This window comes from Harpia harpyja, chromosome 13 (genome assembly GCF_026419915.1).
Source record: "Harpia harpyja isolate bHarHar1 chromosome 13, bHarHar1 primary haplotype, whole genome shotgun sequence".
Classification (NCBI taxonomy): domain Eukaryota; kingdom Metazoa; phylum Chordata; class Aves; order Accipitriformes; family Accipitridae; genus Harpia; species Harpia harpyja.
This window is the reverse complement of record NC_068952.1, coordinates 41,228,146-41,251,683: the sequence shown is the minus strand read 5'-3', so window position 1 is coordinate 41,251,683 and position 23,538 is coordinate 41,228,146. Positions and strand designations below refer to the sequence as shown.

At 66.6% G+C, this 23,538-nt stretch overlaps 1 protein-coding gene across 2 annotated transcripts; it reads right to left on the bottom strand.

The window, feature by feature from the left end:
• Positions 1–46: 46 nt before the first annotated feature.
• BMP1 (bone morphogenetic protein 1) lies at positions 47–21,553 on the bottom strand. Of its 2 annotated transcripts, XM_052806301.1 has the most exons (20): positions 21,355–21,552; positions 12,095–12,208; positions 11,853–12,005; positions 11,641–11,758; positions 10,521–10,699; positions 10,301–10,406; positions 9,788–9,912; positions 8,034–8,149; positions 7,648–7,750; positions 6,995–7,111; positions 6,765–6,910; positions 6,252–6,447; positions 6,047–6,172; positions 5,774–5,934; positions 5,462–5,642; positions 1,699–1,824; positions 1,485–1,612; positions 1,173–1,386; positions 820–1,070; positions 47–569 (listed from the first exon to the last, which is right to left on the bottom strand). In XM_052806301.1, the coding sequence occupies exons 1-20, from the start codon at positions 21,494–21,496 to the stop codon at positions 435–437; spliced, it is 2,937 nt and encodes a 978-aa protein (XP_052662261.1). In that variant the 5' UTR covers positions 21,497–21,552; the 3' UTR covers positions 47–434. The 2 variants fall into 2 exon arrangements, with proteins under 2 accessions (XP_052662261.1, XP_052662262.1); XM_052806302.1 differs by lacking the exons at positions 47–569; positions 820–1,070; positions 1,173–1,386; positions 1,485–1,612; positions 1,699–1,824 and adding an exon at positions 1,931–2,563 and having other exon boundaries at positions 21,355–21,553.
• Between the last annotated feature and the right edge of the window lie 1,985 nt (positions 21,554–23,538).

Sequence of the window (23,538 nt, the reverse complement as noted above, 5' to 3'; positions counted from 1 at the left end):
TCGGGGGAGGCTGGGGTGGAAGCAAAGAGGCTGGGGCTTGCCCCCCTCCAAGTACAAGGGTATTTATTTCATCGGTACAAGACAGAGACAGCACCTTCCGTGTGTTGGGCTCTTCCCGGTTACTGGTTTGTACATTCAGAGAGCTGCGGCCGGCTCGGCCGGGGCGAGGAGGGGGAGCGGGTCCCGCTCAGCCCCCCCCAGCGCCAGGGGGGTGGCTGCTGGCAGAGAGGACCCCCCCCTCCTCCTCTGCCCTTGTGCCCGCGGGCGCCCGAGCCCCGGGGCCCCGTGTGAGCGTGTCTTGAGTGCTGAGGTTGGCTGTGTGCTCCTCCATGCAGTCTGCGCGGGGCTGCGTTCCCCCCGCTTCCTTCATCCCTGCCCTCCTCCTCCTCCTCATCCCCTGCCCGCGGGGTGGGGGGGACCGGGACCCCCAGCCCTCATTTTCTCGTGTGCAGCGTGTCCTGGAACTTGGTGCTGGTGTAGCGAAGGTGGAACCCCTTCTTGTTGATGGTGTCGTCCGAATGGAAGCGGATCATCACCGAATCTCCGGCCGAGTAGACCTCCTCGGGGGGCTGCCGGGGTGAGGGAGAAGGGTGCTCAGGACCACGGGCATCCCCGGGATGCGCGAGCATGGCGGGGGGGGGGAGGCGAAATTTGCAACGGGGAGGGTGCAAAATCATCACACCCCTGTGTACAACCCCAAATCCCCCCGGGAATTTCTCTGCACCGCTCTGGCTTGGCTCAGCTTCACCCATCGCCCTTGCAGCCTCGCATCTCTCCCTGCCCCGACCCACCCCGTCGCTCCCCCCATCCCCAGCTCACCCCGGACCCGCAGAAGCGGCCGAGGCGCGGGGCCGTCCCGTCGTAGCCGTCGAAGAGCTCCATGTAGTCGTAGCCGCAGTCGGCTTCCTCCTCGATCTCGAAGGTCTGGAAGATGAGCTCCACGCCGTAGCCCTCCTCGGCCATGATCACCCACTCGCAGTCCGAGCCCCCCGGGTAGTTGTTATCCCCAAATTGCGCGTGCGAATACAAGTCCTTGGTCTTCACCTCGGCACGGACCTGGCCCCCGCACACTGGGGGAGAAGCCGACAGCGGGGGGGGTGGGCAGGGAGTTTAGGAGGGTCCACGCTCTCCCCCCACCCCATAACCAGGTTCCCCCAGCCCCGCGGTGGTACCTGTGGTGTGGGTGGCCTCGAAGCCCTTCTTCTGGACGGAGTTATCGGAGACGAACTTGAGGAACATCTTGTTGCCCGAGGAGAGGAGGGGCTCGGGCTCTTTGGCTCCGCAGAAGCGGCCGAGCGCCGGGGCTTTGGCATCCTTGCCGTCGTAGATCTCCAGGTGGTCGTAGGCACATTCCTGCTGCGCCTCCACGTCCAGCTCCGAGAAGGTCTGCGGAGGCGACGGCCGAGCCGCCGGCATTCGGCAGGGCTCGGTGGAGGGGACCCCCCCGGTGCTGCCCGCCCTCCCGGTCCCCCCCCCATCCCTACCAGCTTGACGCGGTGCCCCGGCGTGGTGGTGATGGCCCAGGTGCACTCCTTCTTGCTGGGGTATTTATCGGGCCAGTTGGGGCTGGTGATGGTCCCCGAGATGGATGTCACCTTATGGTCGCAGCCGGCTGCGGGGACAAGGAGGGGGTCACGGGTGCGTGGGTGGGGGGGTCCTGCCGGGGATAAAGGGGGGGGGTGTGGGGCGCAGACCCACCTTCCTTGCAGTCGTGCTTGTTGTCGTGCAACACGAAGCCGCTGCGGCACTGGCACTCGTAGCTGCCGAAGGAGTTGAGGCACTCGTGCTGGCAGCCCCCGTTGTTCTTGGAACACTCGTCCTTGTCTGCCGAGAGAGCAGAGGGACCGCGGCTGAGCGGGATGGGAAAGCCCGGCGGCCGGCATCCCGGTACGGCATCCCGGCACGGCACAGCCCTGCCCGGTGCGTGCCGGTCCCCAGCCCCACACCGCTGCCCTCCGGGGAGCGACCAGCCAAGCAAGCGCCTACGGCCAGCAGCAAGCAGATCCGCCGTCCCTTGCCCGAGCCGGGGCAGCCCCCGCGAGTGGATGGGATGGGTCCTCCTCTCCCTGGGTTCACCCATGGGCACAACCATTACCTGCTTACGTTACGGACGGGGAAGGCAGAAAAACACACAGTGACAACCAAAGATGCACAAGAAAGACCAGGACGCGGGAGTCCCTCTTTACTCATCGATAGGGAAATGTCACAGACACGGTAAAAATCGGGAAAAAAAAAAAAAAAACAAGATCAGCTGGTCAATGACAAAAACAACGGGGATGGGGCAGGAGGGTGCTTAAAACCAAAAAAAAAAAAAAAAAATTTTTTTTAAAAATTAAAAATAAGGCCAACAACCAGTTCTGTCAAGCAAGGGGCTGCCGGGGCCAGTGGCACGGCTCGGCTCGGCTCGGCCCCGGCGTGCTCCCGCGCGGCGGCCGGGGCCGCGGCGTTCCTGAGAAAGATGGAGAGGACGGCGTGGCTCAGGAGGGGCCCCTCGGCCGCTTCTGCAGGCGAAACTTCAGGCCGGGCGGGCGAGATTTCGGGGGCTGCAGCTGCTGCTTCTTCTCTGCAAAGAGAGAGGGAAAAAAAAGGGGGGGAGCGATGGGGGAGCGGGGGGGTGGCGGGGGGCGGCGGGGACGGCGGGGCATGCAGAGCGGCAGCCGGGGAAGCAGGCAGCGGAGGGGACCCCCGCGAGCCCCTCGTGCAGCCGGGGCTCGGCGGCGAGCGGCTCTGCGGGGAGGAAGAAGAGGAGGAGGAGGAGGTGGTGTGGCTGGCTCTGGGAGGATGAGGATGGGCTTCGGGTGGGTTCCTGGGGGTGTCTGGGCTGGGGGAGGTGTGGGAATGGCAGCGGAGGGGTTCAGGCTCGCCCGGAGCAAGGCGTCCCCCCGGGCTGGCCGTACTTACCTCCCAGCGCCCACCACCTGCCCGAGGTCCCTATCGCCGGTGTCCCAGGGCTCGCCACTCCCCCCCCCCCCCCAGAGCCCCCCGCTTTGGGGCCGGGCCGGGATGCTCCATGGCTTATCACCCCTCCTTGCTCCCCCTCCCCACGGGGCGACGGTTTGGGGAGTGGGCAGCGGTGGGGGGGAAGCCAGCGGCAAGCGGGCACCAGCTACCCGAGCATCCCTCTCCGAGCTCATAGCGATGCTGGAGAAGAGCATCCCTCCTGGAGCCAGCAGCAGCAGCGAGGGTAGAGAGGGGGGGTCCTGCCCCAGCCCCCCCCAACCCCTCGGGGCAGCCCCAAGCCCCGCGGCCGCCTCTCAACCGGAGGCTGTAACCTGACGTCTCCTAGGTCTGAGAGAGGAAGCGAGGCGGAAAGGCTCGTTTGGGGATGGGAAGGGGCTTCGGATGGGCCGGGTGGGCTCAGAGCAGCTCCAGCACTGGGGGAGCGTGCGTGGCATCGCCCCGCCGGCAGGACGGAGGGAGCCTGGGCGGGCGAGACAAGAGCGGAGAGAGTTGGCAGAGGAAAGAAGCCCACCGGGTCGGTGTCTTTAGCAATCCTTTATTCTAACCAGCTTGCTCGCCGCAACCCGGCATTGCCGTGCGCTCACCGTTATCCCGGCGTGCATCCGATGGCTCCGGGCTGCTCACCGCCCCGCAGCCCCCGCCTGCACCTATCACCCCGCTACGGACCCCCCGTGCACCGGGGCTCGGCGGAGAGCCAGGGGGACGTACCTGGGTGCCGACACCGTGGCGGATTCCCGGGCGAACGCATCCTTACGCGCGAGCCGACGGAGCCGGCTGCTGCCTCCCGTCGCCCCGGCCCGCGAGGAGGAGGAAGAGGAGGAAGAAGAGGAAGGGGCCACATCTTCACCGGGGGAAAATGGGTGCCCGGGCGGCCAGGCTGCCCACGGCACCGAGGGGCAGAGCTCGGTGGCTGGCTGCGTCCGGAGCGGTGGGGAAGGAGCGCAGAGACCCTCCGCGGCTAAAAAGGAGCCGCACGGGAGATGCTTTGCCCAAGGCTGGCCGGGAGCGACCCTGGGGGGGGACCGGAGGAGGGACCCTGGTGTGGCCGAGTCCTCCAGCGTGGTCCTGCTGCCGGGAAAGCCCGAGACCTGAGTGGCGAGAAGTGGAGGAGAGGGTTCGGTGGTCCGGGATAGGGGCAGCCCCCCATGGGACCGCCGCACATCCCGGTGGGAGGAAGAAGAGGAGGGCAAAGGGGAGAGGGAAGGAACCCGAAGCGCGGCGAGGGGACACTCACCCGGCTGCCCCGTGGTCCCGCTGCCGCTCGGCCGCCGGGCTTTCCCGAGGTCTCGCTTTGCTGGAGGGTGCCGGCTCCCGATGGCTGGGCCCCGCTGGGCCACCTTACTTGCCTTGGTTTTAATTAAAAAAATAAAGCAAAGATACTCTACCCCTGGCCCGCGGGTCTCTGCCGCTCCGGCCAGCTGCCGGGCTGCCTCGGGGAACCCCGAGGGCTCCTGGGGATGCCGGCTCCCACCGCTCTCCGCAGCCGACCGGCCACGCTGCCCCTCAGAAACAGCCTCGACAGGGCCAAAAAGCAGCGGGAGGTGCAAGGCATCAGTGGTCCGGTCCAGCCCAGCCCAGCCTGTCCAGGAGGTGCCGTCGGTCGGTCGGTCGCGGCCGGGCTGATGTCCAGGGCACCGCGCCGTGCCGAGGGAGACCCTCTCTTGCACGAGGGTCCCGTGGCAGCCCCCAGCCCGGGGACCGGCCCCGGGTGATGCTTGGCGGTGGCCGGCGGCGCGTTTCGCTCCGTGTCCCCATCCCTACCTCCCCAAGACCCAGCCGAAGGTGACACCATCTCCTGGCCGGGTGGCCCAGGAGAGGGGAGAGGACCACAGAACAGACAGGGATAAGCAGGTAATGGTTTTTGGGAGGAGGGACCACTCCGGAGACCTGAGACATGGTGGTGGCCGGATGCTGATATTCCCGCTACGGCGTTAGCCGGGATGCGGAACACCCTGCCCGGGAAGCGGAGGAAGCCCGTGGCCGTGCAGCGTAGCGGGGTGGAACAGCACAGCAGGCAGCAGAGCGGAGCATCGCTGCCCTCCCCGCGGTAGCATCGCCCGAGGGGTGCAGTGCCCGGCCCGCGGCGGGGCTGGGGGGGTGGGTGGGGGGAGAGCTGCTCCCCCCTGGCCAGCGCTGGCCCCTCCAGGGCTAAGCACATCCCTGTCCCCAGAGCATTTCCCCCTGCCTCTGTGGATGCAGCTGGAGCCCAGCGCCCGCTGGCCATTTGGGGACCTCCCGGGAGCACCCCAGCATCTGAAGTAGGACCCAATTGCCCCCCAAAAGAGGGGAGAAGCCTCAAGAGGCAGCAAAATACGCTGCCGGAGGGGGTTCAGACCCCACGAGGCAGAGACCCAAGGATCACCCTGCCGCCGGGCTGGGACCGGGGGCTGCACCCCCGGCGCGGGCAAGGACAGGCGTTAGCAGCGGTTTGGGGGTGCGGGGAGGGTGGGCTCGGTGAGGGAGGGCAGGGGACGCCCGTGCCAGGGCCGGGCAGCTCTACCTGAGAAGAAATGGGCTTTGAAGCCCTTTTTGGAGACGGTGTTGTCGGACTTGAACTCGATCCTCATGTTGTTGTACTGGGAGGTGATGACGTCCGGCTTCTCGGCGCCGCAGAACTTGCCGTGCAGCTTGGAGTCGGCGGTCAGCCCGCTGCGCACCTCCACGAAGTCGTATTTGCAGACCTGCGGGGTGCAAGGAAGGGGAGGGGGGGGGACGACCGGGGGCTGGTGGCACGGCTGTGCCACCCTGCGAGCCACCGGCAGCATCGGGGAGACGCACACGACGGAGAGGGGCTGCTCCCCGGCTGACTCACGTCATTGCCCTCGGTCTCGAAGAAGTCGAATTGCAGGGAGATGCGGTACTGGGTGGGGGCCACCAGCTGCCAGATGCAGTTCTTGTTGGGGGGGTACTCCTTCGGCCACCCCGGGCTGGTGATGGAGCCGTTGAGCTTGGTGAGGAAACCTCCGCAGGCGGCTGCAGGGTGGGAGGCACCCAGCGCCCGTCACGTCCCCGGGCTCCCTGGGATTAGGGATGCTGCACGGAGCGGGTGGGGGGACGGCGAGGCCGGGGGGGGGGGATCACTCACCCTCGCAGCGGCGCTTGTCGGAGGCCAGCTCGTAGCCGGGGTCGCAGGCACACTTGTAGCTGCCCAGGGTGTTGACGCAGCGCTGCTCGCAGCCGCCGTTATTGGGACGCGAGCACTCGTCCACCTCTGGGCAGGGGCAGTGGGGTTGAGCGGGCAGGCAGGGCCCCCCCGGCCCCCCATCCCACTCCCCCGGCACATCTCTTACCTTTGAAGAAGTTGACGGCAAAGCCCGCCTTGTTGATGGAGCCGTCGGAGACAAATTTCATCCAGAGCTTGTTGGAGGTGCTCTTGATGTCGTCTGGTTTGTCGTAGCCGCAGTAGCGCCCGATGAGGCTGCTCGACTCGCTGCTGCCATCCCGGATCTCCAGGTAGTCGTAGGCACAGCTATCGTGCCGCTCGATCTGGCGGGGGGTGTTAACGGGGGGGGACACCGTCTTGGCCTCAGCATCCCCAAACCCTGCCTGTCGCTTTCCTTATGCCCACGCTTCCAGACCCACGCACCCACCAGCCAAGGGAGGTGGTCCGCTGCGTGGGGAAACTGAGGCACGGAGGCAGTGCAGAGGGATGCGGGTAGCCAGGCAGGGCAGCAACAGCCCCGCTGCAGCCCCAAGCCTGTCCCGTGGGGTGCATTGGGTCGGGGAGATGCCGCTGGGGAGATTTCTCCTTCCCACCCCAGGGAAGGGGGGGACCGGCACAGCACGGGGGGATGCTCGCCCACCTCGAAGGACTGGAAGGTCAAGCCCACGTGGAAGCCCTCGGAGACGGTGATCTTCCAGATGCACACCTTGCTGGGTCGGTAGTCGTCGGGGTAGTTGGGGGACTGGATGTGCCCGTTGTCCTTCTTCACGTCCCCCCCGCAGATGGCTGGAAGGGAGGAGAAGCTGCCTGACCCCCCCTCCCCACCTTGCCCCACCGCCGGCCCCATGCCCCCTCCCTGCCCTCCCCTACCTTCGTAGACGGCGAAGAAACCTTTGCCCACCCAGTTGCTGCTGCTCCGAAACTCAACCCAGAGGCGGCTGTCGGTGGAGATGATGGGCTCGGGCAGCTTGTTCCCGCAGAACCTGCCTGGGGATGAAGGCGTGCTGGGCTGCCGCTGGCCGGGCACCCTCCTCTTCCTCGCCACCACGTCCTGGTCTCATCCCCCCCCGGCCCCGCACCCCTTGCCAGCATCCTAAAGGGAAAGCGCTGCTTCTCCCCCCGCTCCCCTCCGGCTTTTCTGGCTGTTTCACAGAAACTGGTTATTTCAGAGTGCGGGGTCAACTGGGATTTGGGGAACATCCAGTTCACGGGGATAGGACCGAGATACTGGCATCTCCCTGGGGAGAGATGTGCCGGCCAGCTGGGTCAGCCGTACTGCTTTCACTGGTATGGGCCAGCAAACTGGTGAGCCCCGTTCACCCCCAAAAACCCCTCCGGGGCCAGCTTCCCCCCGCCCCAGGGCTTTGGCAGGTCACGGTCGGGCAGGGATACAGGCAGAGGGGAGCCCCTCGCCCCGCTGCCTGCACCCGGAGCATCCCCGTGGGGCAGGAGGTGAGGGCAGCAAGGCGGGCAGCGGGGCAGGCAGTGCCGGCCGGCCAGGCTAAGAGCTCCGGGTTGGTTACCTCGCAGCGTGGCCTTTCTCCAGAACCCGTCTCTCACCTCCACGTAGTCGTACCAGCACAGCCGGCTTCGGTAGACGTCCAGGGTGGTGAAGTTCAGGATGATCTAAGGTTGGGGACAGGGGGGGAAGAGAGTGGGGTGAGCCCCCCCAGCACCCCGCGGGGTCTCCGTCTGCCGTGCTCGGCCGTGCCGGGTGCCAGCGGTCCAGATGGCACCAGGACCCGCTCGGCGGTGATGCCCGGCAGCATCCCGAACCGTAGCGAGGCACCGGGCAGTGGGGATGCTGGGGTTAGGGGCACCCCGAAAAAAGGGTAGAAGGTGGGGCAAGGAGGGAGAGGAGGGCTGGGAGGAGGTGGGGTGCCTTCGGAGCTGTGCCGGCGGCTGGTACCTTCTCTCCGGGGGTGACGGAGATCCTCCAGACGCAGTGCATGTGGGCAGAGTATCCGTTGGGGAACTCGGGGGAGGAGAAGTTGCCCTGGCTGTCCTGGAGCGTCTCCCCACAAGCTGCAAAGGGGGAAAAGCAGGGGTCAGACCCCCCCCGAAGCCCCCAGCATTGAGATGGGCGGCATTGGGTTCAGACCAGCTCCTGCTTCCAGCCCCCCCTGCACCCTTTTACCACCCAAATTCCCAGCCCCGAGGACAGCTCTGCAAAACCCCCACCCCGCACCGCCTTGCTGCAGCAACCCCCAAAACCCCCAAACCTCACCGGAGAGGCTGGTGATGCTCCCGGCTTCCCGGCACCCCCTCGCAAGCACCGTGCCCCCCTCCCCAGCCACCGAGCCCCGGATGCAGGAGCCATCCCATGGCCCCCCCCGTGCCCTGCCACGCCGCGGGGGCCCGGCTCGCCGCCTGGGCTTTGGGCAGGTTTACGCAGCCGCGGCTGGATCTGGCCCAGAACTGCCATCTGGAAGCCACATGATGCCGCGGCCACGGCACACGGCGCTTCGCTCCGGCTGTCGTGGGGCCAAGGCGGCCGCCCCCCCACCTCCCGCTCGGGGGGGGGCTGTGAGATGAAAGGTGAAATGTGAAAAAAAAGGCAGCTTGAAACCTGGGCTCGCTGCCTTTTTTCCCTCCTTGCTTCATAGTGGAAACAAAGGGAAGGGAAAGCTGGGCTGCAGAGGGGCTTTGGGGGGGGGGGGCTGCTTTTTTGGGGCTTTTTTTTTTGTTCCCCCCTCCAAACTAATCACTTTTCCTGCTCGCACTCGCAGCCCCGTTCCCCTGCAGCCCCCGAACGTGGCACGGCTGGCTGCTGGGGCCCCTCACAAAGGCGTCCCTCTTCCAGGCTGCTAATTAGTTGCTGGGATTAAGCGGGAGCGTGCGGGAGCCAAACTCCTTGCAGATGTTGCTGGTAAAGTCCCAGAGCACGTGCCTGCAGCCGGGGGACTCGTGCCAGCCTCCCCAGTGCCCGGGGCAATGCCACCGCTCGCGGGCCACGGTCCTCAGTGCCGTTCAAGGTGCCGACACGTGCGCCGGTCGTGCCGAGCATCCCTTGCTCTGCACCGGCCCCGGGGAGGACCGTGGTCTGCGGTGGGACCGTGCTGTCCCACCCCGCCGGTAACAGCCCGGCATAACGCCCAGCCGTGCCTCATCCAAAACCCTCTTGCTGTTGGGGTGGGTTGGAGGATGCTCTTGGAGGATGGTCTCCGAGGATGCTTTGCTCTCGGAGGATGCTCTGCTGTCAGAAGATGCTCTCAGGGGATGCTCTGCTCTTCAAGGATGCTCTTGGAGGATGCTCTTTGGGGGATGCTCTTTTCTCAGAGGACTGGGAGGAGAGGGCAGCTGAGGATGCCCTCGCTCACACCGGCAGAGCCCCGTGGCTCACCGAGGTCTCGCATTTAGCTTCTGCTCACAAACACCCCAGAAAAATGCCGTGGATGGAGGAAAGCAACTTGCGTGGTCCTCGCGGGGGGGGTCCGATGGCGAGGAGGACCCCAAAGAACGTTTTGCCACTGGAAACAGGGGATGCAGCCAGGGCGATGCTTCCTTTGTCAAGTCTCGGGGTGAAAGCAGAGCCGTTCCCCGGGAGATACGGCCCCGTGCGCGCTCACCCCAGGCCGATCAGCCCGGCGGCCGCTCCAGCCCCCCGGCAGTGACACGCCGCCCCGGCCCGGGGCTCGGCAGAGCCGTCCCGGTGGCACTCACCCGGGCAGCGGTAGAGCTTGCGGGCCTGGGCGATGTCCCCTTTGCTCAGACGCGTCCGCTGGCCGATGGCAGGCCGGACCCCGTTCACGTCATACTTGGGCAGGATGGTGTCGAGGAAGATGCCCCTGGGGCGAGAGCAGGCAGAGGCTGAGCAGCGGCTGGAAAGCGCCGGGTCTGCGGCTGCTCCCTGCTGCTGGGGGAAGGATGCTAAAAACAGCCTGGCTAATTAAAGCCTGCGGGCCGGTGAGTCAGCGGGGACGTGTCCCCGCCGGAGGTGACCGCGGGGACAGCACCATCCCTGCCCTGAAATGGGATGCCAAAGGGCTTCATCCTGCCCGGCACGCCGTGGCACGGCTCTGCTGGAGATGGGAGCCTGGCACAAAGTGCGTTAACCTCATGCAAAGCTGCTGATGTGCCACCGTCTCCCCCTCCCAGGGCTGGGGACCCCATGCCACTGTCTCCGGTGCTGTGGAAAGGACAGAGACCCGTGGGCGAGCCAGCCTGGCCGCATACCTGGAGAAGGTGTTCCTGGCGTAGTGCATGATGCTGTCGAAATCGTACGTCTCACCCAGCGACTCCACCTCCTCCGGCTCCATCTTCAAGAAGTTGTACTCCTGCCCTGCGGAGGCAGGTGGGATGGGGATGCCGTCAGGGGGAACCCCGGCTTTGGCAGCACCCCATGGCAGGGAGGAAGAGGAGGAAGAGGAAGAGGAGGAGGGAGGCTGGTCCCTACCTGGCTGGATGTTCTCCCTGATGATGGAGACGTGGTCGTCCCGGTCGGGGCGCGTGTGCTCGTGCCAAAACCCGATGACGTGTCCCAGCTCGTGCACCACGATGCCGAATTTGTCACAGTTTTTGCCGATGGAGATGGCCTGGGGTCCTCCTCCTCGGCGGCCCACATAGGAACAGCACCTGGGTGGGGAGGTGGGTGGCACCGGGTCAGCCCCGGCTCTCCCAGGGGATGCCCCTGCGGTGTGGGCATCCCGGTGCTTCCCTGGGTAAAGACATGAGGCAGGCTGGAAGCATCAACCCTCCTGGTCCCGCTCGGTGTGGAGCATCTGGGAAGCATCCCTGCTGCCTCGGCTGGCTGGAAGCTTCAGCCGTCCTGCCCACGCAGGGAGCTTGAGCCGTGCCTCCAACCTCAGCTCCGCCTGGAAACTGGGAGACCTCTGCTCCTGCCCCCGGGCTGCCTGGCACGGCACGGCACAGCACGGCACGGTACGGCCGCAGGCAGCCCCGGCATCCCGGGGCGCTGCTCCCATGGGTACCCATCCTGCACCGGCGATGGACTCTCGCTCGCGCCCGGCAGCTCGGCTGGTCCAATTCTGCACGCCAGCCCCAGGCTCGGGGTTTGCGCCCATGCGGGGGCGCGGACCGGCACCCCCCGCCGCCGTTCACAGCCCGTTCCAGGGGAAAGCCTCCTCCTAACCACCATCTGCTTGGCTGGGGCTGTGCCCTGACGCGTGAAGACGCTGAGCTCTTCCAAACCCCTGTTTCCTTTGGCGTCAGCCCTGCTGCAAGCCCGGGCTGGTGCCGCGCCACCGACCTCAGCCCCCGGCCCCCGGCGGCCAGTGTCACCGGTCGGTGGCTCCGAGACCTCCTGTGCCCCAACCACCCGCAGGGACCAGACCCCAGGGACGGGTCCCCTTTGCACCCCAGCCCTCCACGAAACCGAGCGGGTCTGGGCCAGCCATTTAGCACCACGCACGCACCGAGGTGGGCCTTTTGGTGCCAAGGCACGTCAGCCGAGCATCTTAATAGCCACCACGCTCCCTCCTTGCAGCGCAAGAGCCAAGGGGCAGGGTGGTCCCGGCGCATGTCCGGGACCCCCCCCCCCATCCACGTCCACGTACCCGCAAGGGCGGTAGGTGAAGACGATGTAGCTGTCCTCATCGTTGCGCTCCAAGAAGGTGACGCACGTGTGCTTCTCCCAGTGCCGCATCGCCTGCCGGAAGATGGCTCGCTGGCTGCCTGCGGGAGGGGGCGGCGGGGGCCGTCAGCCCGGCATGGGGAAACTGAGGCACGCCGGGGACGGAGCATCCGCCCCCGGCTCGCCTGCACTCACCGCTGAAGTTGCCGCTGATCACGTAGGGGATGACCCCGTCCGGCCACACTCTCTCCGGCCGGGACGTGGCGGCACGGCGGCTCCGTGCCCGCTGCCGGCCCCGGCTGCGCGGCTGGTGGCCCGGCCGTGGGCTGGCGTTGGTGGAGTTGCTGCCTGCGGGGAGCGGGGCGGGGGGGGGATATGAACGCGGGCAGCCCCCATGGGGACGGAGGCGGCCGGGAGGGCTGGGACCGCGGCGGTACCTGAGGAGTTGGTGGGCAGGCGCGTGATGGTGTGGCGTGCCAGGTCCACCACCCGGTCCACCTGGAAGAGCTGCAGGTCTTCCTCGTCCAGAGCGATGTCTCCCAGGAAGGCAGCTGCGGGGGGGGGAGGAGGTGTGAGCCCCCCCCATGCCGCTGCCGAGAGACCCCAAACCCCACCGGGGCTGGGCTCCCCGCACCCAGCCTCTCCCCAGCCCCTCCGCACCCGGCATGCCCCTGAAGAGGAAGGCAAGCCCTTCCTCCTCCTCCTCCTCCCCCTTTCCTTCAACTGGGGGCCGGGAAGGAAAGCGAGCGTGGTGCTGGCCGGGCTCCCCCCGCTCCCCAACCCGCCACCGTGTCGGCTCTCCCAGCAGCCAGAGCCAGCCCCGTGCTGACATCTGGTTCGCATAAAGCCCGGTCCGTCACTTTTTAGGGTTTCTGTTATTATTTGTGTTGCAAAACTGCTTTTTTTTTTTTTTTTCACTGTGCAAAACCCAACGCTGGGCTTGGGACCCCCTTCCTGCCCGGCTCCTGGCCCCCCCAGCCCGAGTCGAGCTCCGGCAGCCCTGAGATGCTCCAGTGACCTCTGAGTCATCTGCCACCACGAAGCAAAGCCATATGGCCCGGGAAGCTCCCGCTGCGCCCAGCACCCGCAGGAACGGAGCTGGCCGAGGAGCGTCCGTCTGTCCGTCCGTCTGCCAGGGCCAGGAGCCCCTCCGGCACCGCTCCGCCACGGCTCCCGCGGTGCAGAGATGCTTCGACATTACAGGGCTGGAGGACATAACCCTGCCCGGCCCTTCCTCCTCCTCTTCCTCCTCCTCTTCCTCCTGCCCTCCCGCGCGCCACGGCTTCGCCATGAGTCAACGCTGCAGGACGCGGCTCCCGGCTTCGGCATTTGGCCGGCGCCGAGCCCCGGGGACCCGGCTTTTGCGGAAACACGGCGGCCTGAGCACGAGGGCTGGCTGAGGTCATGCCGTGCCGCTGCGCCAGCGCCGGCACAGAGGCTCTGGATGTGGCCGGCGCGGGGTGGAGCTGGGTTTCTCGCCGGGTTTGTGGGCATCTGGGGCGAATGGGTGGTCCTGGGCATCCCCTGCCCTCGCCGGCCCCTGGGGAAGGGCAGGGAAAGGGCAGCGGTGGGCAGTGGGGTGGCTGGACCAGCTTAGGGGCTGATGGGGAGCGGCGCCAAGTTCGCGCTCCGAGCCATTAGCAAGTGGATCCCAAAAGAGCCACTAATTACGAAAGCAAGGCGGGACATTTAGGATAAGCCTGACAGGTCCAAAACAACCGGCACGGGGTGAGAGGAACAGCCCGGGCACCCTAGCTCAACCGGACCCCGTGGCTTTGCGTGGCACCCAGCCCAAACCCCGCTCCGGCGGTGGCGTGGAGCATTTTGGGGTGAAAGAGCCATGTTTTGGGGCTGTCCCCGGCACCATCCAGCCGGTGGGCCCATCCCGGCAGAGGAACCCCCGGGGCGGAGAGCAGACCGGCTGGCAGAGCCAAGGGAAGAGCAAACAAGCCGGGGCCGGCACCTCCCCTGGCACCAACCTGCCGCTGGCACGGCCAGGCTGCAATTTGAGGGCAGAGCAGAGGCAGGAGCCGGCCCCGGCCTCCCCGCACCCTCCCCGGGGCCGGGAGAGACGTGTCCGAACGGGCAGCGCGGGGGAGGACCAGGGCCTGGGAGAAGGACGAGCATCCCGTGCCAAGAGCTGCATGGAAAGACAAGGGAAAGTAAGCTCGCTTACAGCCGAGCAAGCGCCGGCAGAGCCAAGTGATATAGAAACCATATGTGAGGGATTTGGGATACGTGAGAGAACCGGGCAGGCGAGCGCGGGGGACGTGGGGCTGGTTTCCCAGGCGGTGCGAGGCAGCTCGACTCCCCCAAAAATCCCCAGCCCGGGGCGGGGGGAAGGCGGCTCGCTGCTCCCGGAGGGGACATCGGAGCCGTGGGGCGGAGACGAGGGGGTGTCCCGGCAGCGATCCCTGTAAGGACACGTTGGGGACAAGCCCAAAGCGTTGGATTGAGAAACTTCCACGTTGGTTTGGGCTCTGGTCGCGTTCTCCTCCCATTCGCTCCCTGTACACCCTGGCCCCGGCGACACGTGGGCTGGTTTGGGGGTGGGGGGTCTCTGCTCACCAAAATCCCCCAGACGCTGTTAACCTCCCCGAGGGGCTTCGTTGGAGACGCTGCCACGCTGCTGCCACTTGTTCCTTCCCGATTCATGCCTCAGCAGCTCGCCAAGCGAGCATCCTCCCTCCAAGGTGGAAGGGACCCCGTGCAAGCGAAGGGGACCCCCTGCAAGCAGAAGGGACCCCCTGAAAGCAAAGGGGACCCCCTGCAAGTGAGGGGCTCATGGGGTGAAGGTGCCAGGGGCAGGAGAGGTCCCAGCCCACCGCCACGGGCAGCGAGGAGCTGCCGAGGTTTGGCAGAGCACAGGTCAGAGGAGGGGGAAACTCATGGGGGAGCAGGGCTGGGGTGCAGCAGGGAGATGCCAGCCCGGCTTCGTGCTCACTGGGGAGCGGACAGCACCCACCGAGGCGTCGCACCTCTCGGCACCCATGCCCAGCAACCTGCACCCTCACCCTGCCGGGGCTCGATGCCACTCGGGTGCCCGAGAAAACCCAGGACACGGGGCACAGCTCCCCAGCCATCCCTGGAGGGGACCCAGTGCCCCCGAGCCGTTCCCAGCCCGTGGGCTGTGCCCTCTGCTCAGCCCGGGGCTGGCCGTGGAGGCACCGGGGGCAAGGTCCGAGCCACAGAGATGCCATCGGGTGGGATGCGGTGCCAGCGGGGCAGATATGATGCCAGCGGGCAGGACGCGGTGCCAGCAGGGCACCCGCTTCAAGGGCAGGCACTGGCCACAGGGTCATGGTGGCCCCATCCTCGTCCCCATCGGCCAGAGAGGAATGGGGATGGGAGTGGGGAAGGGAAGAGGGGGAGCATCTGGGCTCTGGCCATGCGCATCCCTCCCGCCACCCAGAAAACAACCAGCTGTTTGGGACCCGCTGGCGAGGCTCCCACCGAGCTCTTCCTCACCCCGAAGCCAGGAGATAACTCAGCCCTCCGCTGTTGTTTGACTTTTTGTGCTACGTATTTTCTTTCGGGTTCTTGGAACGGTGACGTAACCCCCGGGGCTGAAGCTTTAGACAAACAAGGTTTTTCATTCGGAGCCGGGGCCAACCCCTGCAGCACCCCATCCCGATGCTACAGGCATCTCCTGCCCGTGCACGGCTCGGTGGCTGTCCCTGCGCGGTCCCTCTGTCCTCCCTGCCATGGCACACCAGGGATGGACGAGCTGCTCAGCATCCTTTATACTCCTGGGCAAGGCAAACAGTAGAGAGGGGTACCCGTGGGCCTGACCTCTCCGGCATCACCAGGATGTTGGGTTGAGCCTGACCTCAGACTCCACCAAGGCTGGGGACCGTGTCGCAGGAAAAAAAAAAAAAAATAACCCGCGGGAAGAGGCCGGGGCACGAACGTGGTGTTCTGGTGAGCAGGCAAAAGCAAACAGAGCGGCGGGGAAGCCTTGGCAGGGGAGGGCGGCAGATAAACAGGACGGGATCATGTTCCAGGTCAGTCTGGGGCAAACGAGCCTCCGTCCGCGGCGCCGGACGGGAAGGACCCTCGTCCCTGCACGGCTTTCACCAGCCCTTGAAGCGGCACAGGGCAGGACGGGCTCCCGCGGCTCCGGCAGGATGGGCAGCATCCCCTGCCCGGGAGCGAAAGCTCAGCCCAGCCTTCTCTCGCTGGTTTAGCAGCTCCGGCCCAGCCGCCGCGAGTCCTCGTGCGATGCCGAGCCATGAGCATCGCTCCCGGTGCGAAGCGGGGAGCAGAGGGAAGGGTTCGGAGCGTGAGAGAAGGCAGGGAGTGAGCCGCTCTGCCCCAGCCAAGGACGGAGGCATCGCTGGGGTGGGATGGAGGAAAGCGGTTTAATAGGTGCATCCCGGCCTCGGCCGAGCTGCCGGGTCGTAAAGCCGTGGAGTCACCGGGGCAGCATCCCACTGGCTCGGCAGAGCCGTTAAATATGTGAGGAATGCTCCTCGCGCCGCCCCCTCGCCCCCGCACGCCAGCCCAGCTGCGCCCGCTGCGAGCTCCGCTCCCGGCAAAACATGCCGGGGCCACGGCGAGAGGAGCGGGGCACCCCGCTTAGCCGGGCCTGGGGGGGTCCCCCCATTCTTCGGGGGTCTGCCCTGCCCGGAGACCCCTGGGACGGAGGTGTAGGTGTAAAGGCGGAGGGATGCGGAGCATCCCAGGGGCTGTCGGGGTGGGGGGGAGAAGCCCCCCATTGCTGCTGCCTCCTGCCGAGGTCTCCGCTGGGTGCCAGCTCTCCCCCTGCCACCTCTGCGGTGGCCCCGCAGAGACCCCGAGGACAGCGGGGGACAGGACGGAGGCACGCAGCGGAGGTGAGCCAGGCCCTCTCCTCTCCCCCGGCAGCAGCGCAGCCCCTCTCCCGGTGCCCCTCGCCGGCAGCCGGAGAGAGGGAGCAGCCAGCCTGTAAATGCCGGGGCGAGGAATATTTGCTTTCCCAGAGCACCTTCCGACGAGCGCAGCAGGCACAAAGCAGGAATTCAAGCCTCGGCGGCCAGGCTGGGAGCCAGGCCAGATCGTGGCCCCCTCCGCAAGCAGTGGGGAAACTGAGGCAGGGGGGAACGGAGCCAGTCAGCACCAAGGGGCAACCCCCCCAAGAGCCAGTCCTGGCACACAGCCGCTCTGCTATCGGTCACTGTCCCCGCAGGCAGCCTGCAGGCAGCTGGGACCCCCTGCCTGCTGTTTCCTTGCCGGCACATCCTTGTCCCAGCCGGTCCCTTTGTGAGACCGGCAGCTGTACCAGCGCCGGGCACCCTCCTGCCAGCAGCCCTGCCCTCCTTTCCCCAGGGTGCAGGCAGAAAGCAGCATCCAGGCAGCTGGGGAAGGCAGAGATGCTAAAGTACAGTGTCCAAGGCGGAGGGATGATCCCTCTCCCCAATTCCCCTCCTGTCTCCTCTGTGCATCCCTCTGCGGTTCAAGGCACATCTCGCCCAGAGGCAGCACCCGTCTCCGCCACCGCTTCCCCGGGTATCCATGGCCAATTCACCTCCCCAGCCCTGGGCATCGGGGTGCAGGCTCCGAGCCCTTTGCCTACTCTGTGCCGGGCGATGCTGCAGCATAACATGGAATAAGCACCGTGAAGCCTGGCCTCTAATAAACACGGCCCGCAGCAGCAAACATCTTCCAGCTAATGAATGTCCGGGGGCAGGTCAGGAGCAGGAGGGATGGTTTGATCACTCCGGGGGAGGATTTTCCTTCTGTTTCTCTTCCGTGACAGCAAACAGAGGAGAAAGCCTCCTCCGGGGCTCAGCGTGGAGGATGCCAAACCTAAGGCATGTCCGAGCCCCTGGGAAGAAGCGGGGGAGAGTGCTGCAGAGCCGTGTGTGGGGAACGGGCTCTCCCTGCCTCCCCTCTGCAAAGCCAGGTCACCGAGGAAAACACAGCCTGGGCCAGCGGCATCGGTCACTTGTGAAAGGGAGAGCTGCTGGAAAGGAAAATATTTGCAAATCGCTCTGCCAAGGGGATGGGGGGGAGGTTGTTGTTGCATTCCCCTGCGAGGAGGGGAGCCCAGCGGCGGCAGGGTGAGAGCGGGGACCGGAGCCCATCGGGGATGGGAACGCGCCCCGACACCCGGCTCAGCACATGTGGGGGGTAACCTGGGCTCTCAGGGCTCGGGGCGGCCGCCCTGGCAGGACTGGCCCCCGGGAGCGGCACCGTGCCTGTCCCTGCCGCTCAGCACCGGCCCTGCCAAGGGGCACCGGCTCCCAAGGGCTCCCAGACCTCTGTGCATCTGCCCCAGGGCTCTGGCTGCAAACATATACCCCCACCTCGTGCTTTTATTGCTCAACCCTGACCCCACCGGCCCTCCCCAGGCACCGATTAACTCCTTCCAAAGTTTGCTTGCAGCTCCCTGGCCGGGCTGCTGAAACCCTCCTGCAGCTTGAGAGAAGGGGGGATTTTCTCATTGCCTTTTGCACATGTATGGTGGGGGATTTGCCATGCAAAGCCCCTCCTGGGGTAGACGGGACAGCGGTGACCGACAGCCCTCCTGCAGCCCTTGGCCAGGTTATAAGCGGGACAGTCGCTCTCCGCAGCTCGGCGGGATGGCAGTGGGATGCTGTTTTCTCTCCCCGCCGTGATGCCGGAGACCCCCGTGAAGCCTCGGCGAAGCGGTGGGCAACCAGGAGGGCACGTTCTCACCCAGAAAACACCCTCCGCGGCACAGTCAAGATGAAAAATTTGGGGGAAACCACCCATGAGCCATCCTCCCTCATTTCCCCGTATCCCTCCCGGCTGCTTTGTTCTCCCCGGGTCCGGCCGCGGCTCCCCAAGGCCGCCCCATCCCGCCGGCCATGTGTTTCCCAGCCCCGGCACGGCGGCGGATAAAGCCTCAGGAAACGCCATCTCCCCCCTCGCCACGACCCGCCGGCGTGAATCAGCAGCCGGAGTGTTTCCCAGGAGCCGGGAAGGGAGGGCAGCGAGGGCGGGTGGGCAAGCGAGCCCCCCGGCCTCGCCATCGCACACCCGGCCCCCGCCGGAGCACGCCGCCGCGCCGAACGGGTGATTACACAAAGATAAAGCAGATCCCGGGATCGGCCTGAGATTTCCAAGGTCTCTGTGCCATCCTGAGCCCCGAACCGCAGGCCTCCCGCCGGCCCCGGCTCCGCGGGTGGATTTTTTACCCTGCATGAATAAGCGACATATAACGGCTGGAAAATATTTTTGGGCAGCTTGACAAGTGTGACTGCAACCAGTAGCCTTCGCTGACTACGCCTGGAAAGTGTAATCTAGGTGAAACCCAGGCGGCCGGAGCCAGAGCGCTCCAGGCACGGCTGGGAAGCTCGTACACCCAGGGAGGGGGGCTCAGGCCCCCAGCCCCATCCACGCACGTGATGCTCCCCGTGCCGCCCGTGCCCATCACTCTGCCGTCACCCCGCGGGCAGGAGATGCTGAGCCCCCCCGTGGACAGCGTGGGAGAGCAGATTCCCCCTGAGCAGCTGCCTCGGGGGGCTGCGTGAGCCCTGCAGAGCTGCGCACCCCCCATATCCCCCTCCCCACGAGTGGGGGGAGCAGGGTGACAGCACGGCCGTGGGTAGCAGAAGCACACTAGCCCCCCCAGTTTAGCCTGGCACCTCCAAATGTGGCCGTGGAGCCGCACGTGGGGAGCGAGGCGGGCTGCATCCCTCCCCAGGTGCTGGGGGCACCCGAGGGGTCCCGGCTCCCGTGGCCGAATTGCTCAGCAACCCCCCCAGGATGAGCCAAGAACAAACACTCGGGCCGGGCGTGTTTGGTCAGTGCTCGGACAGGCTCTGCAAACACAGGGAGCCCCGGCCGAGCTGCTCCCCCGGCGTGGCGGGGTGTGGTGGGAGCGATGCCGGCTGCCTTTCCCGGCCGGAGACTCGACCAGGATCCAACCCAGCGGCTGCTCTCTTCACCGCTGGGCACCGAGACCTGGATATCCTGCTGACCGGGTGAAGGGAAACCGGGGCCACGGCTAATTCCTCCCTCCCTGGCTGCCCGGGGGCTGGTCCAAGGGCCGGATCTCCCAGCGGTCCCGTTTTGGCATCCCTGGCAAAGAAGCGGCGGCACGGGCGGCTCTTCCCCTGCTGTGGCAGGGATGGCCCGCTGGCACCGGTGCAGACGGGTGGCATCACCGGGGCGGCCGGTGAGCCGCGGGCAGCCGTCCTGCCAGGGCGGGCGGCCTCAGGATACCTCTGGCACGAGTTGTGCCGAGGAACCCAAATTCTTCTCCCGGCACTTCCCTTCCCCGTAGCCTTGCCGGGAGCCGTGGCAGCGGCGAGGCCTCGGTGCTCAGCTTTTTCCAGCGCTGCCTGAAGCCTGGGGGGGGGACTCGCCACCCCAAAACAAAAACAAGCCCCCGCATGGGTCAGGGGGATGCTGGGGGGGGGTGTTTGTGGCTGCCGAGCAGCCCCCCGCTGGTGGACCTCCCCGTCCCAGTCCTGTGGACATCAACTGGGGGTAAATACCTGGCTCGTGCGGTGCGTGGCAGGGCCTGATCCCCCCCCCCCCGGGCCCCCAGGGAAGAGCTGCAGTAATTAAATTAGTCACATAAGGATCTCGTAAAGGCACGCCGGGAAGGCCGGGGGGGGGGGGGGGAACAGCCACCTCGCCGGCCCCGAGAAGCGATGGGGGTCTCGGGGTACGCGGGAGCGGGGCGAGGAGGGGGCCCTCGCCCACTAGCAAAACCACTCCTAATTAGTTCGGCTCATCAGCGGGCAAAGCGTTCTCTCTCCCATGCAGCTGGATGAAGCGGGAGCGGAGCGGAGGCTCCAGCCGGCTCTGCCCGGACAGTTTTGCAAGCCTAGCTGTTTCAGCCCGGGAGGGCAGGAAGGGAAGGATTTTTGGCCAGAAAAAGCCCTCATGTAGACAGAGTTATATCAACAGACGCCTTCCAGTGCAGACAATGCCATTAAAGAGAAACGTGATCCTCCAGCCAGGACCCGCCAGACCCAAGCCCTCGCCTCTGTGTTCAGCCCTGCCTGTCCCTCCTGTGCCTCAGTTTCCCCCCCCCCCAAAAAAATCCTTCCATCCCCTTTATCTCCCTCTGGGAGACAAGGACTGTCCCCCCCGTGGCACCCAGCCTGCTCCCAGCCCTTCCAAAATCTAAAGAACAGCTCAGCAGCAATCGCCTGACCCAGCACGGAGGGACCCCGGCCCGGGGAGGGGGGGGGGGGACGACAAACACCTCCCGGGCTGAGCCTGGCCCGGGCGTCCCGGGACGCTACAGCCCGACCGGCCCCGGGGGGGGGACGACGACGAGCTTTCTCCGGTTGCGGTTTGGGAGAGAAGGAGAAAGCCAAGGGGCACAGAGCGTGGGTCCGGCTTTGGGGTGGGATGGGGGGGGGCTGCCCACCGCCTTTGACAGCTGCCGGTGCGGCCAAGGCTGGGGAGAGAAAGCGGGGCGCCGGGCCAGCCCCCCCCCCCCCCGCTCCCCAACCCTAAGTACAACCAGATGCATCCCCGACCGGGGCCGGCCGCTGCCCCCCCTCCCCGTCCCCCGTCCCCCCCAGCCCCGCAGCGGGGAGCCCCCAGCCCCGGGGCCAGCACGGAGCAGAGCCGGGGGGGGGGGGGGAAAGCCAAGTTTCCCCGTTGCAAAGCCCCGAAGTTTCGGAGCCGTGGGGGGGCACACACTCCCCCTCACTTACACTCACAACCAACAACCCCCCCCCGCCGGGCTCCCCTTTGTCTGCCGGCCCGGCCGCCCCCCCGGTCCTACCGGCTTTGCAGGGGTCCTTGTAGTCCAGGGGCTCCGCGTCCTCCTCCTCTTCCTCCTCCAGCACGTAGGAATAGTCGGGGAAGTGCATGGCCCGGGCCAGCAGCAGGCAGAGGAGCAGCCCGCAGGTCCGTAGCCCGGCCATGGCTCCGCGGGCAGCGGGCGGGCAGGGGGGAGGCGGGCGGCTTTTTTTTTTTTTTTTTTTCCCTTCTTTCCTTCCCTTCTTCGCTCCCCCTTTTTTTTTTTTCCCCTCTCTCTCTCTCCCTCCCTCTCCTTTTTTTTTTTTTTTTTTTTTTTTTTTTTTTTTTTTAGGGAAATGAGATCTGGCGGGGGCGGGTTCAAGCGCGGAGCTCGGCCCCTGCAGCCCCGGGCGCAGGGCTGGGAGCGGGGCCAGCGGCGGGGGGGGGGGGGGGCGGCGGGGCCGCGCTGCTGCCGGGGACCCGGTCCGCAGCCCCCGCTTCTGCCCCCCCCCCCCGCAGCCTCCGGTCCGCAGCCCCCGGACCCGGTCCTGCACCCCCGGACCCCGTCCTGCACCCCCCTAAGTCCCGGTCGTGCTTTCCCGTCCTGTACCCCCCCATCCCCGGTCCCATCCCGTATCCCCCAGCACCGGTCCTGCCCCTGTATCCACCAACCCCCGGTGCTGAACCCCCTCCTGAGCCCCCCCAGCCCCCGGTCCTGCACCCCGCAACCTGTGCTCCTGCACCCCAGTCTACACCCCATGGCCCTGGTCCTGCACCCCACATCCCCAGCCTGCAGCCCCCAGTCCTGCACCCCTTCCCACACCCCCATGTCCTGGTCTTACACCCCACATCCCTCAGCCCTGCTCCTCGCACTCCCTCCACATTCTCCAGCCCTGCACCCCAATATCTCCTGGCCCTGGACCCCCCAGTCCCACAGCCCTGGTCACCCCCACATCCCACGTCCTCCCAAGCCGTACTGGAGCAGGAGGAGGAGGAGCAGCATCCCTAGCCCACGCACTCTTCCCAAACATAGGTGAGCTCCAGCCCTGGAGCAGGCACCGAGAAGCTGCCTGCACCCCACAAACCCCCAGGGCAGCATCACGGACCCTGCCTCCTCCTGGGGGGGGCGCTCAGCCCAGAGCCCCCCACCCCGGGATGCCATGGGAGCGTGGGGCCGGTGCTCCATCTGCCTTCCCTCCCCAGCACCAAAGACAGCCCTGCACCCAGAGACACCCAACCTGCACTGGTCACAGGCCTGCCAGGAGCTGGGCGAGCACCCTGGGGAGGGTGGGCGAGCACCCCAGGAGCTGGGTGAGCACCCCAGGGAGGGGAGGGCGAGCACCCCAAGAGCGGAGTGAGCACCCCAGGCTGACCAGAGGGTGCCCAGACAGCCAGGCATGGGAGAGGCGGCTGGCAACCCCGGCTGGGCCGCGTGGCCGCGTGTGCAAGCGTGTGTGCACACGTGTGCACGCGTGTGCGCCGAGGTCTGTGAGTGACACCTGCTGTCAAAGCTTTGCCACTTCAGCAAAGCCCGTCACGGCGAGGTCCCCACGGGCCACCCAGCTCCACAGTGGGCCATGGCCCTGGCACCCAGGGGGCGGGTGGGGGGCCACGCCGGGGAGGTGATGGACACGGGGCAGGACGAGCCCACGGTGCTCCCAGAGGTGCCACCTCGCTCGCTGCCCTCTGCCAGCTCCCAGCTGCCCACCCCTGGGGAGCTGGTGCAGGGGGGTCAGGGTGGCTGCGTCCCCCCCAAGTCAGGGGGTGAGGGTCCCCCCAGCCTGGGGAGGGAAATGGGGTCCAGCCACCCACTCGCCACTAGATAGAGCTCTGAGTTCAGCCTTGCTTTGCCCGTGCAGGGGGGCCCCGTCCCCTTGCATGTCCCCTGTCCCCTTGCACTGTCCCTCCCGCACGTCCCCAGCCCCAGCCTGGGACGTGCCGCAGTGGGGACGAGGGGCTGAGCGGGGGGCCCCCTCCGGCTCCTGGCTCATCGTCCCGTGCAGCGTAGCCTGCTCGTGCTGTTCCCGGACAAACACAGTCCTATCGTCTTACTTACAATGTTCTCACAACTTGCATTAATGTTATTTTTTAAGTTTTTAAGTGTTCAGTGTTACTGCATACAATTACTGCCTCGGGGACATGCTGGATGCACACAGGCATCCGAGCTCCACTCCCTCCCCTGCCCACTACCCCCCCCCCCAAAATCCTCTTTCCCTTTGCTTTCAGG